This window comes from Anas acuta, chromosome 3 (assembly GCF_963932015.1).
Source record: "Anas acuta chromosome 3, bAnaAcu1.1, whole genome shotgun sequence".
Taxonomy (NCBI): Eukaryota; Metazoa; Chordata; class Aves; order Anseriformes; family Anatidae; genus Anas; species Anas acuta.
This window is the reverse complement of record NC_088981.1, coordinates 111305158-111319879: the sequence shown is the minus strand read 5'-3', so window position 1 is coordinate 111319879 and position 14722 is coordinate 111305158. Positions and strand designations below refer to the sequence as shown.

General features: G+C 42.6%; 1 protein-coding gene across 3 annotated transcripts in view; it reads right to left on the bottom strand.

The window, feature by feature from the left end:
* Nucleotides 1–14722, bottom strand: part of EVA1A (eva-1 homolog A, regulator of programmed cell death) — a 201072-nt gene that overhangs the window by 94547 nt on the left and 91803 nt on the right. For all 3 annotated transcript variants that reach the window (XM_068678774.1, XM_068678773.1, XM_068678775.1), the window contains one exon: nucleotides 5837–5980. In XM_068678774.1, coding sequence (XP_068534875.1) covers nucleotides 5837–5980 — 144 coding nt within the window. The remainder of the gene's footprint in view (nucleotides 1–5836; nucleotides 5981–14722) is intronic.

Below are 14722 nucleotides of genomic sequence, written 5' to 3'. Positions count from 1 at the left end.
TGTGTCTACACTTGGTCAGATGAATTCCAGTTTATGAATTTTTCATTATTTGCAGTCATTACATGAGACTGGATAGCTTTTTGAAAGAACACTGTAACTTGAACAGAAGCATAAGCATAGGCTTGCTACAAAAAATACTGGAGAAACTTCTGTGACATTAGGAAAATAAGACAGGATTTGAAAAGACGTCCCAAACCATCTCTGAACCCAGACTCATGTCATTGAAAGTAACCATATCTTGTGATTATATTAAACTATTATTCTTTTCTTTATCTATTTGTTAGATCAAACTATGTGGCCATGAATGTAAAATCTGCGCCTCCAAGTTCTGCTTTACAGTACGACAAAAGAATCCCAGTTAAACGGGCATTATCAAACATTGTTCATCCAGATTAATATCCCTAGAATTAGGTTTTCTAAAATGTTTATTTGCTGGTAAATATCAGTTTTATAACTTCTGAATAAAAGAAGTCTGTTTTCTATATTCTGTGTCTTTCTCTAGCAAGACCCTGTCTGTGTTGCCCTGTTTCTAAGAGGGTCTAGAAGGGGGTTGTTTCTTCTTTGAAGTTTGGAATTGCTTTTTCTGTCTTGTTTGGTTTGGTTTTTGTGTTTTGTTTTTTCTTTTTTTCAGGTCTTGGGCATTGCTTTTTATAGCAACAAAAGCATTTTTACAGTGATAAAAATACATTTTCTACATTCGTAAATTCATAAATTTTAAGAGCAAAAGGGACTATTACATTCACCCAGCCTGAGGCATTGACAGATTTACTGCACAGGAGTTAATGGACTAGGGGATTGTCCCTTTGAGGTGACAGGAGAGAATTTGTGTGCCTCTTCAGCCTCTCTCATCATCATCATGAGGGCAACCACCTCAGAGCTCTCATCTAACACAGAGCCTGCCTCTAGTCCAACATACTTGGTAGGGTATTTGTTTAAACACAACATTTTGGATGAAGCCAGTCTGCTTTCCCAAGTACCCAGAGAAAGCAAAGGTCAGCACACTCCCATCACCCCAGAGCATCTCTACCACTTCCCATCAGCCACGTTTGGTCTCCCAGTAGCACCACTCACCGCAAAACAGCATTAGCTGCTGTCTCTGCAGTCATGTTTTATTCCTTACCCGCCCAGTTCTCTCATCAGGATGTAAAGGGTGAGGCTTCTGGGACTCAGCTTATTGCCTCATAAAGCAGGATGGCAGGATTATTAATGCGGCAGAACTGCAGGATTTTCAAGCAATTTATGAGTTTCCATGGCAGTTCATTAGCTCTCAGCCCAATGACCCCTTTCTATTGAGCATGAATCAAGGAGACACACACACATCTAAACACATGATGGATACTCATATCCAAGGCCACATTTGCTCCATTTTGCAAAACCTGCATCTAACAAAGGCACTAAAAACTCAGCACTTATCCAGGACCTACAACCAATCCACTGAAACATGCCTAACACAAAGAAATTTACAATCCCCATCTTTTCTTTTCTTTTTTTTTTCTTTACTTTTCATTTCTTTTTTTTTTTTTTCTCATCAGAGCATTTCTGATCAATGCATGCTTTTAAAGAATAGGAGGTACTTGGCAGAGGACTCACATTTGCAGTCTCCATTGCCTGCATGGTGGCAGGTCTGGCAGTCAGGACAGCAGGCACTCTGGATTGCTCCCTTCTCTTGACTTACAGTGCTATGAGTATGGTTTCTCCTTACATACAGTCAAGTCCCACTCAAGGAAGTATTTAAGAAAATGTTTAACTTTCATGCCATTTATGCATGGGACTTAAACTAAAGTACACACTTAAACACTTCTTTGAATGCAAGTTGTATTTATTACGCATGTGCAAAAAAATTCAGCTAGTCTTCAAATTCATTGCTGAGTTATGAGTTCAGTACACTAGAGAGGAAATATGTCTAGAGAATTAAAGGGAATCTTTGAAGGTAATAAGTGGACAATTAAGAAAAAGGGAAAGGTCAGGAGTACAGTAATTTCTACCAGTAAATACAAAATCACAGCAATAATGACACTAGGAAGCTACCTGCAGATCTTGCAAGCATGGTGTTTTATACCAAAGAAAGACATAGATAGAGACAGAGTGACAGAGACTGGGACAGAGAGAAGATGAGGGGAAAAACAAACTAAGCCAACCAAACAAAATGAAACCAAACAACCAAAAATAATAATAATAATAATGAAAGAAAGAGAGAAAGATTTCTGAAGTCTTTGTTGCACTATATTTCTAAGTTGCATTATCGCCTTTATTGGCTGTTACCCTCTATGAGTTTCAGGGTATTTTAAAGGAAAAGCAGAGCCAAAATTTTTGTATCTTCCTCTAGTTACAGCTGCCATGCTCAGAAAGCAAGCCCACCACATGTTACGTGCTTTCCCAGAATTAACTTGCCTTTTCCTATTTAAATAGCAATTAATGCATTTATTAATGCAGTAATGGGACCCGCATACTGGAAAATCCCACCTTCCCCACCATCCCATTAGCTAAATTTGGCTTTGGACCAAACGTTAGCATTTCAGCTCCTGCCAAGGTTCAGGTTTGGAATGTTTTATGTTGGAGGATTTTCATCTGTTTCCTTGGCTGGGCTAATGGGACCCTAATGCACACGCGAGATCGCTATCTCATCGGGCTGCCAGTTTCTTGCTTGTTTCAATTATCTTGTACATACACTCTAGCTCGTAGCATTTCCATCTCAGCTAAGTGATATCAATCGGTGTTTAATGAAAAATGCAAAGGGATATGATATAATATGGAGTTCTGATCCTGCCACACTGACTTGAGACAAGCATTCCCAGTGACTGGAGTAATTACAACAAATCATTCAAAAACCTAAAGCTGGACAAAAAGTTAGATGACACCTTTCCTTAAAATCAGATTCATCAACAAAATTGTGTATGTCTGGCAGGAATTTTTATATCCAATGAAACATTGGGGATGGAGGAATGAACCTCCAAGAAATTTGGAAATAGTTTAAAGAAACCAAAGCTCTTGCCTTACCTATTTACTCCTTGGAGATCAGGGATAGGGCTCAGCTCCTGCTAACGAGTCAGAGAAGGACAGTCTGTAAATGCTAACCTGAGAGATTTTTGCAGATGTTCTCCTACCAGGACTTGGAGATAAGTCACCTCACTTGCTGTTCACTAGCCATTGCTCTACACAGCCTACACCAATATTAGTGCCTGTCATAAGTCCACATCAGCAAAAGAGACATGATTTCTGCTAACAACACATGTGTTTTGAATTAATATCACCTTTTGTCACCTCACAAATTAATCCCTTAATGGATTTTTCTTTTTCTAGAAATTGCTGTCAGCAGGAGACATATTTTCTCTTTCCAGCCTACCCCAGAGCAGAGTTCAGCTGCCCTGAACCCATAACTAGTAAAGTTTCTCAAATGGGAAATGTCTATTTAAAGATCCTCCTACCCACAGTACCATGTTCATCAGTGGGCTTGCTCTCACTTCCTCTTCTGAAGCAGCACAGGAGCTCAGTAACACTGGTCAAGGACACGTCTGTTCTTGTCATGGGTAGGACAAGTGACATGGTCCAAACTGCAGAACCATAGCTGGACATTTCTGCCACAGCTTGGCAGCTGAGAAGTGAGAAGGGTGAGCAGACTGCACTGGTTGGTCTCAGAGCAATGAAATCACCTCTGTGAGGTAGCCAGGAAAAAGGGTGAAGTGATGCTCAGAGAAACCTCAATGTACATCCATCATGTTTCCAAGCTATGTCAATATTACCCTGCATCTTTCACTACTCTTCAGTGAAACCATCAAAGCCACAACCCACACTCCATGCACCCAGTGTCTACAACTGATAGAGGTGGGGAACAGGGACGTGTATCAAGATGTAGGTCATAGAAAAGAAAGCCCAAACCAAAAGGTAAAGGAGTCATTTTACCAATTAAACAAAGCCTGTCCTCTTTCATTCCCATGGGTTTTGTGAACAGAGGAGAATACCATAGCAGGAGCAATAATGTATGCAGCTTTATTGAAACCTGAAACAAAGAGATATCCAACAGGAGGTTCTCTAAACTGTAAGAACATTGAGTTCCTTGTTTTTATCATTTCTTTTAAGAGAATGACAGAATTTTCTTCTGTCCAGCATGAGCCCATGGAATTGGAATTTGATTTCTAGTTAATTTGGGGTTTGTATTTTGAAGGATTTTGCCATTTGAGGGGAGAAATATGTCTGAATGATCACAAAAAACAGCTGATACACATCTGAGATCATGGTTTTGAAAAGGAGCCATGGTCAACCTCAAAGGATGAGGCAGATTTCACCCACTAAAAAGCCAAACATGCCATTTTTTGCTCTCAGGTATGACTCATTTCCTGATGCAGTTAGGCTACGACTAGGAAAGCTAAGGTCAGATTAAGAGGTGATTAATGCCTTCTGTAGTGGACTTTGGGACAAGGACCACAATGCCAGAAGGAGGCTGCATAGTCCTTTGAAGGAGGTATCTTCTTGGAAATTTATCTTGGGGCTTTGTTTGGTTTGTCCCTGCATTTTGAATTATGGAGCTCCTGTTTTGCTGTGTTGCCTTGGTTTCTGTCATATCCCCGTGAGCATGAGCTTCTCTCCAGTCCTTGTGTAATAAAACTGGCATAACAATATCACCTTCCTGGCTAGAAAATTCACAAGGCTTTGATAAATATTCTTGCTATTTCTTGCTAAATCATTTCAAACAAAAACAAAGAAGCAAAGAGAAAAAAAAAAATGACATTCCTGCAACTCTTGCCAAATGAAACAACAGCCAGGCAGGAGCCCAGATCTTCATGCTCCCAAATCTCTCTCTCTGCTCTTCAACATGCTACACATCAGCCACATTATAGCAATTATACAAATTCTACAGTGACTCCATCTCAAAAATCATATAGCAGATTTGGCACGCTGCTGTTTGGCATGCTGCTGGAGATTGACCCACAGATCTGTTGTTGTCTGATGACACAGCCAGCACATCAGATGGTTCAGCCATCTACTTAGCAGATTCAAAATAGCACCAGAATTTCTCTTCCAGGTAGATGTATAAAGAAACATAGAGAGAGACAGAGCTGATCCTAGCAACAACTATACAAACAAAACCCTTAAGCAAATATTTTCAAATATATCAGCTACAAATGACCAAATTTTTTTTGCTGGAAGAAGACAGACCTGATGTTGTTTTCATACCACATAGCTCAGAGAGGAAGAATTTTTTTCTCTGTTGCAAAGATGACTAGTCAGTTAGGAGTACAGTATCTGCTCAACAGTATGACTTATGATCCCAACTGAGGACATTTTTTTTTTCAAATAACAATTTTTTGTTAGGAAAATATTGCTATGTTTACCTGGAGATTTTGCATGCAATTTTGTTCTAATGTCTTGGAAGAGTATGGATAAGTGATTGTCTTATTCTTTGGTACAAATGAAGTACAAAACCAAGTAAAAAGGTTCCTACCAATAACCACAACTTTGCTACCGGGAAATAAAACAACAGGATGCTACCATTTGGGATGTAAGCATCCAATGAATGGGTTGATTTCACTGACAGATTGTGCTGCTTTGCTGTGGCAGTGTTGAATGGGTTAAAAAAAAAAAAAAAAAAAAAAAAAAAAAAGAATCATGATTTCCTCATTTTCTGTTTTTTCTGTCCAGTCAGTAAGTAGAAAAAGAGGCAGAATTAAACTCAAGTGATCCACAGGGTTTTCCCTTTTTGACCAAATGAAAATAGCCATCAGCTAACTGGAAGCTCAACTGCTTTTTATGCACAATTACAACTCTTGTCATTTTCCACACACTACTGTTCATTAAACACGTACCCCAGTGAGAGTTAAAGAGCTTTTTTGCGACTCACCACAAGTGTAGATGACATTGAGATGCTTTCGGATGCCAGGGTAACAAGGATCTCCAAATTCATAGGTGCTGGCATATATGCTACAACTTCTTTTCCCATGACATCGCTTGATCATGAGTTGGAGAGCAGTAGCCGACTGACAATCTACAAGGGAAAAAGGATATCTATTTTTGAATATTCATCCATCCACATCATAAATTCCCTAAGAAAAAATTTACTAGATGTAGACTGTGAAAGCGCATACATATGAGCTCTCTGACAGTATTTTAAAATCTTTGTGTTCATATGAAAAGCTGTATCTGACTCTCAAACACATCTAATTGATGGTAAATTGAAAGGGAATTACCAAAAAGAATAGCATCAAAACTTCTCCTCATGAGCAGAAAGAAGGCTGTAAATAAAAGATTACTTGTGTTCAAAGGGAAAAGCCTATACAAAATAAAAATAATTCCCCTTTAACTAGCATTTGTTTTATAAAGTTCTTAAAAGACTCTAAGAGAGGCATCGTCATCCTCATTTTCACAGGTGGAGAAACAGAGCCATAGATAATGACTATTTCAGAAAATGACTCTGAACATGAAGAGACTTACAACAACAGGTCACTGCAGAGCATGGAAAAAGTCTGAGATCTCAGGAGTTTCATTCCAATGCATTTATCCAGACACGCTACAAGCTTCCCCATAAACTAAGAAACTGTCATAGGAACAGAAAATATGTGGCTATAACAGTTACAATATTCATATGGAATTCATGTAGATTTATTTAGCTGATAATGCAACCGATCATAGCAACATGTAAAATTATTAGCAAATTTCCACCTCGTGAGCGTAACGAATATGGACATTGTGATCTTGTTCAGGGAAGGGTAAAACCCCAGTCTGATTTGCGTAAGTAGATTTTTTTCCATGTTGTACTTGTTCGTAGTCTTTTTTAGCCTATGTTATGTCCAAGAGAGCTGTCTCAACTCTTCAGTCACCACCTCCGCCCCCCCTTCTGCAGACAGAGGTGGTTAACGTCCCTGTCTACTCTTGGCAGACGCTGTATTTCCAAGCATAAGGAGGGTTACTGTGAGGTCAAATATTTACAATTTTACCATCTACCGTGCAAGTAGAAATATTATGTTAATTTTGTTTATTCCATGCAAGAATAAATGTTTGTCAGATCAGGACTTCAGAATATGCAAAGCTCCATATGTAAATATTTACTCAAGTATTATCTTATACCAGACTGTTAGCTACTGTTTTCTCATGTAAGACAGAGGTTTTGTACAGACATGCTCTCCACCTTTTTGGTGCTAGCCTTGATAGTTTCCTTTCACTGTCCAAGCAGGCCAGCCACCATGGGAATTTGACAAGGCGATACTTCTTCAACATCAGCAGTTGCCAAAAGCAACAGAAAAAACTGTACAGAGAAAATAATACGATCCCATTTGGTCACTAATCAGGAGGCAGGGAGAGGAAAAATGGACCCTAAACTGTACTGAATGCTAGAAGCAGTGCAGTGGTTTCACACCAATGGGCAGCTGAGCACAACCACACTGCTCTCTCAAACCCCATCCTTGACAGTACAGGGGGAGAATATACAATGAAAAAAAAAAAAAATGCTGGCAGGTTGAGAGGTTGACATAAGGACAGGGAGTTCACACACTAATTACCATCATGGGTAAAAAAGACTCAGCATAAAGGAGATTAATGTACTTTATTGACCACTAATAACAGAGTAGAGCAGTGAGAACTAACAGCAAACTGAAACCATGTCCCCCCCATCCACCCTTTTCCACCTCCTCCCTGTGAGGAGGAATGGAAGCTGTGGTCAGTCCCTGACACTTTGTCTCCATTGCTCCTTCAGGCTCTCTCTCTGCTCCTGCTCCACCTGGGGTCCGTCCCACGGGATGCCGTCCTTCCCAAACTGAGCCTGCGGGGGCTGCCCACAAGCAGCAGCTCTTCAAGAACTGCTCCCACATGGCTCTGTACCCCGGGGTCCATCCCCCAGGAGCAAACTGCTCCAGCACGGGTCCCCCATGGGCGGCAGCTCCCTCCAGACCCCTGCTCCTGCGTGGGCTCCTCTCCACGGGCTGCAGCTCCAGCCCAGGGCCTGCTCCTGTGGGGGCTCTCCGTGGGCTGCAGCCTCCTCCAGGCCACATCCCCCTGCTCCACCAGGGGCTCCTCCACGGGCTGCAGCGTGGAGATCTGCTCCGTGTGGGACCCATGGGCTGCAGGGGGACAGCCTGCTCCACCAGCGGCCTCTCCTGGAGCACCTCCTGCCCTCCTTCTGCACTGACCCAGTGGACTGCAGGGCTGCTTCTCTCACATTTTCTCACTCCTCTCTTCCAGCTGCTGTTGCACAGCATTTCTTGTCTGTTTGTTTGTTTTTTCCACTTTCTTAAATCTATTCTCCCAGAGTCTCAACTAGCGTTGCTCATGGCTCAGCTCTGGCCAGCAGCAGGTCCGTTTTGGAGCCATCTGGAGCTGGCTCTGATCTGACATGGGGCAGCTGCTGGGCTCTACTTGCAGAGGCCACCTCTTCAGACCCCTACCAAAACCTTGTCCCAATATCCCAATACAGCAGCACAACAACGAAGCAATGACAGACACAGGAAGGCCACAGAAAACTAAGCCCAGAGGGCAACATGTCTTTTTCTCAAATGAAAGGCAGCTTTTTATTTCACATGCTGCAAATGACAAAAGAACAGGGCCCCGTGTGAGCATTTTCATACTGAAACACCCAAACTTCCTTAGGGGATTTTTGATCCATCGAGTGTCAGAAATTCCAGTGGAAACATCTGGCATGCAGCAATCCTGCTATATTGTCTTTTGTCAAATGTCCAGTTAGAGAAACTCATCAAATCTAAGCACTGCAGAGGATTTCACGGAGGGTGCTTGTTCTTTTTTTATGTTATTGTTCTCACGCACTCCACAGGGCTGTCTGCACAGGGGCCTCACCCCCAGCACAGGAGCATACCACCTCCATGGGAGGCTGGAGAATTACCAATACAGCTTCTACAGGTCCTGAGAGTGGTATGACAGGTCTTCTGCATCCATCACCAGAAATGGTCGGTCTTTGGGTTCTCCTCCTGTGAGAATGAGCTGCTACAAGCTACAGACTTTACCTTCCACTATAATAAGCTCGACTGACTCTTTAGGTGCCGGATCTGTAGATTTAGCACACTGAAAATGCTGCTAACAGCTTTATCTGCCATATGCCCTCATGCTAACATCACTGGCTTTTCTAGTCATCACAAGTGTTCCCCAGCCCCACCTACCAATGCAGATGTAGCCTGAGTTATAATATCCAAGCAGAGAGCCATCTGCCAGAGCAGGCCCTGACATTGCAATTCCTATTTGTATTTTAACAGTGCCCAGGTCCAGCCTACACTGGCTAACGTGTTTGCTGGTAAATGGAAACCTACCCTGGCCCATTCCCCAGCCCTGAGGCCAGCTGTGTTGGAACAATCCACATCCATGTTATTAAATACCCTCCAAAACAGGGTGGTAAAACACAATGGGAGCTGTCCCTGCTCTGTATACAATCTCAAACAGTCTTCTGGACTGCCTAAGAGAGTGGTTTTTGGGCCAAGACAACAAACTACAGTATGGACCATGCTACAACTTAACAGCACAAAGGATGTATTTCCAGTGTCCAGGCCCTGGCAGTGCTAGTTTACCAGCACACAGGTAGACCTAGACAGCCAGCTTCTTAGGGCACAGAGCAGCCATCCTTATTCACTTAACTATCACCAGTAATGTAATGTTTGACTCCCCAAATGCCAGACTGCTCCAGCTCCACCTGCATTAGCCAAAATGAGTAGAAAACAGAAGAAACTCTACATGCTTCAATTACAGATAGCGATGAAAATCCCTAACATCGAATGTAGATTTAAAAAGATTTTAAAAGCCTCTTTTTTATGGGCTTTTAGAAACCTTAATATTGAATATATATACAGTGCAAGAGTCACCTGTTAGGACTGTAGCACATAAACCATACAACAATTTAGTTGGAAGCAATATCTGGAGCTCATCCAGTCCAACCTCCTGCTCAAAGCAGGGACAGCTTTGAAGTTACATGAGGTTACTCAATAATTCGCCCAGGCAAGTTTTGAAAATCTCTGCAGATGAATATTGCCCAACTTCCCTGGGCACCTGTTCCAGGGCTAAACCAATCTCCAGGTGAAGAATTTTTTCCTTATATCTAATCAGATTTCCATTGCTGTAACTTGTGTTGATTGCTTTTTTTTTCTTTTTCTTTTTTTCATTGTTCTTTTTTTTTTCCTATTCATTTCCAAAAAGTCTTGTGTCTAGCTAACAATTAGGGAGTAGAAAAACCAGCAATGATATCCCTGCCTGAGCAGAGAGACTAAAGAAACTCAGGTCTTTTAGCATCTCCACATATGCCGTGTGCTCCAGCCCCCTGACTATCTTAGTGGCTCTTTGCTAGATTCACTGCAGTTTTTCAACACCTGTCTTTACCGTGGGAGCCCCAAACTGAACACTCCAGTACTCCACATAAATGGAGAACTCCACATAAATGGAGTACTGGATGGCCAAATAGAATGGATAAACCCTCTCCTTGATGTGCTTGCTATGTTCTTACTAATACAGTTCAGTACCCATTTAGCCACTATTGCCACGAGACCTCACCCTGACTCACACCAAACTGCTTGCCCTCCAGGACACCCTGGTCTTTTTTTTTTCTGCAGAGCTACTTTCTGGCACCCAGCCTGTACTGTTGCAGAGGGTTATTCAGGTGCAATTTGCCTTTGCTTAACTTCACAAGGTTTCACAAGGTTTTTCCTCTGAGGTCCCTACCACTTGCTGTAACAATTGCCATTCAATTTGATGCCACCCACAAACTCCATCCCATGATTCAAGCCATTACCAAACATCTTAAGCAATATTGGTCTGCGTGTGGTTATTATTGACTTATTGTAACTGGCTACCAGTTGGACTTCAGCAGAGCATTGTGGAGGTTTCTGGTAGAACTCCATTTTCTTGGCTTTTATACCAAACAGTCACAATCTAGTCAGGTCTTTACTGTTGGCACTGAACTCCAAACCCTAATGAGCACCAAAATCTGGTGAGTGCAAAAAATGTCAAAAAGTCGTCTCATGAACACAGGCTACAAAAGCCAGCTCAACTGGGCTCCTACATGACAAATCCACGTACTGTTCTCTTACAGTACTCAAAAAAGACCCTACAGCACAAAAATTGGCAAAGTATTCACTTTGAAAACTTCCCTTTGTTCACAACAGAGAATTTTCCCTGCATACAACTTTTAAGCACAAAAGTCTCGTGATTTCCAGAAACACCAGAGCAAGCAGCTAGCAGTACTCTGAGGGAGGATTATACCTATACTGAAATTAGCTTGGTCTCCCCTCTTTTATTTTGACCTGTCAACTTGTCTGTCCTTCACATAACACATTGTACTGAAAAAAGTGACAGCATCATCATAACATCATCATAACCTCCAAATGGGACCATCTCCCTCATACACCTCAAAAGGATTTGTGATGAGGAGGTCATTCAGTTGGAAGCCAAAATGCCATATTCTAGAAACTTTATTCCCTCACTAACTAGCATCGAAGATATCAATAATACATCTGAGAGATGGCTGAATGATAGACGAGGCTACAGCATCCTCATAAATCACAGTCACCACCATGTCATGCAAAGCTCTGGAAGTGAAAACCTGGTGTTTTCTTTTACACCCGCCACCACCACCCCCTACTCCACCTCCCTCCCCATGTCTCAGGGCTATAAACACACTCAGCATCACTCATGCTAGCTGTTTTGACATGCATGTAGGTAACTTAACTTCTGAATGTAAACAAATCCTTAGGGAGCTGGGTTGAAGTGAGATCTCCAAGTATATTGGTACCTTTTCAGGAAGTGATTCCAGGTCAGAAGGCTTCACCTCCAATTACCAATTCCCAGAGCTCAGAGAGGGAATAAAATGGAGAATTTCTTATCCATAAATGAAGCAGTTAGCCACTCAAAATGATGCAGGGAAGCCAAGCCCAGCAATGTGGTAGAGCAGAGTTGGGTCATGGTCGCGAGTCATGTTTTCCAGACCTTCAGAAGTGGAAGACTTGATACGGCACTCTCATTGCACTCGATGGCATGCTCATTTAGGGCAACATTTCCTTTCCTTTCCTGCTTGTTTGTTTGCTACGTGCAAACTGTGCGTGTTATATTAAATACTATCCTGATCCCATATGTCACAGCGAAGGACACTCACAAATGCCAACACCGTAACAGTAAGTCTGAAGTAAGTACTGCTAAACAGAGCAAGGTCCCTGCCAAGAACCTTTTAAAGCCCACAAAGCTCAAATCCCACAGCATAGCAATAAAACTCCTCTAAGTCCTCACTGGCAATACAGAACCTACTTACACAGGTTGGGCCAGAGTTACCCTCTGCCTTCATTAGTCCTGGATTGCTCCAGTACACTGCCTAAGAAGAAATACAATTCCTGGCTATGGTGAAGCTTCCACATGTGAAAGTGTTTAAAGATATCAGCTGTGCTTCTGGCATCTGGTATTTCAAACCAAAGTTTGTGTCTGGGGGACAGCGGGATCGGCTCACTTTATCCTCTCTACTCCTGGCCCCACTTTCTAAAAGTTGCACGTCCCTCCAGTCTCGCTACTGCTGTGAGGTCCAAGTGAATTCCCTTGCACAGCATCACTCCACAAAAGCACACTGCTGGGCAGCTTCATTTCACAACTGTTAGTCTAAGCCCTCGATAGGCAATCCATCTTACCAGTTCAATTTAGTATTCCAGGACTGCTAGGATGATATTACTCCCTCATCCTTATCAGCTCAACCTCTGACAGGGTAAAACCAAAAGCAGATAGCACCAGACCCACGCTGGAGGATTTCACCAGCTGCAACTCGCACACAGCACTGGCGTTAATACTAGAATCAATCTCAGTGATGTAATGTCCATATCATCAAGCTCACCACAATGAATGAGTTTTAGTCAGTTTAAGGCTGCTTCCCAGCATGAGTATTTCTTTATTACCTCTTCCTGGTGACAAAAATAAATTGGAGCCAATGCCTATTAATCACATCCGTTACTTTGGTTACTCACAGTTACTTGTTTTTCTCCAGCAAGGGTGACACATCCAAATCTGAAAGCCAAGCCATACATTGCTGCTTTTGATTGCAAAATCTATCTGGGTTCGAAATAATGTTTCCAAACAGTTTAATTTTTGCACTATGGTAACTCTTAGATGCTGTGGTGGAGATCAGGGCCTCTTCCAAGGCAGCAGTCATCACAGATGGATCCCCAGATGTAGACACCTTGTTTTGAGATGTGTGACTAATTGTGCAGCAAAGCTGGGCATGTGCCAGATGCCCAAGAACATCTGTGCATTTGTTAACTTCATGATCAGACTCACCTGACACATCCACGTGCAGCCTGCAGAGGCACTGAACTGATGAAGCAAGCTTTCCAGAGCAAGCAGGACCATGTACACCTGAATGTGTTAATAAATTAGCATGCTGTAAGGCTGAAGGCAGTGGGTTTTTCCCACAGGCTGCCCAAGGGCCTAGAAAGGCAGCAGGGAATGAAACACACCTTCATTGACTCTTCTGTCAGAATAAAGAGTAAATAATTCTTATTTACAGACCTGAGGATCATGGGCTAGCAGAACATTTTCAATCTTTCACTCCTTTCTGCAATAATTACTCTTTCACCTGAGCATCATATCAGCTTTATATCTTGATAGCCCTGATTGCATATTGGTCCTGTATGCCCTCATTTCACGTAAGAATCATGTGTGCACTTGAAAAAAAGAACTGAGCCTGAGAAGAAACTTCTACCCACTTGTCAGAGGAAGCATCCTCTGAGTCTGTGAATTTAGCACAAAAATTGGAACACTTATTCTGCTTTCACAGAGTCACAGAATTGTAGGGCTTGGAAGGGAACTTGAAAAATCATCGGGTCCAACCCCCCTGCCAAAGCAGGTTCCCTAGAGTAGGCTGCCCGGGTAGGCATCCAGGCAGGCCTTGAATATCTCCAGAGAAGGAGACTCCACAACCTCCCTGGGCAGCCTGTCCCAGTGCTCCGTTACCGTGAAGAAGTGCTTTCACATGTTGGTGCAGAACTTCCTGTGCTTCATTTTGTGGCCATTGCCCCTTGTCCTGTCCCAACAAACCACTGAAAAGAGGTTGGCCAAATCCCTCTGTCTCCCACACCTCAGGTATTCATACACATTGATGAGATCCCCTCTCAGTCTTCTTTTCTCCAGGCTGAACAGACCCAGGTTTCTCAGCCTTTCCTCACAGGGAAGATGCTCCAGGCCCCGTATCACCTTTTTGGCCCTCCGCTGGACTCTTTCCAGGAGATCCCTGTCTTTTTTGTACTGGGGAGCCCAGAACTGGGCACAGCTTTTAAACTTTTTCAACAAACAAAACACAGTATAAGATCTTGGAGTATCAGAAGGACCAAATGATGAGCTATAAATGAAGGCTTCAGAAAGAGACTCACTGCCCAAGATACTATTTCCAGGAGTGCATGTGAAGTGATGAGGAACTGGAACATGACTAGTGGTGCCTGATCAAGAGACAGATTCTGCAGCACACTCGGGCTCAGTGATGCTCTGTCTGCCTTGGGAGCAGACCTACAGCTGGAATTAAAACAGTCAGCAGAACCCTAGCTGTCCTCACTGTCTTTTGAGGAGCAGGTGAAAGGAATGAGCTAAGGCATATATTCCCTTGAGGGAGCTCATTCACAGGCAAGTGACAGCTCTAGGAGGAAACTCCTCCCAAGCAAAGGACGTGATTTCTCTCTGAAACATGCAGTAAGATTTCTTGCTAAAGGATAAAACAGGAAAAGTTGCGTGCTGAGAGCTCTGAAGCAGGGAGGACAGAATGAAAGATGGAAGATGA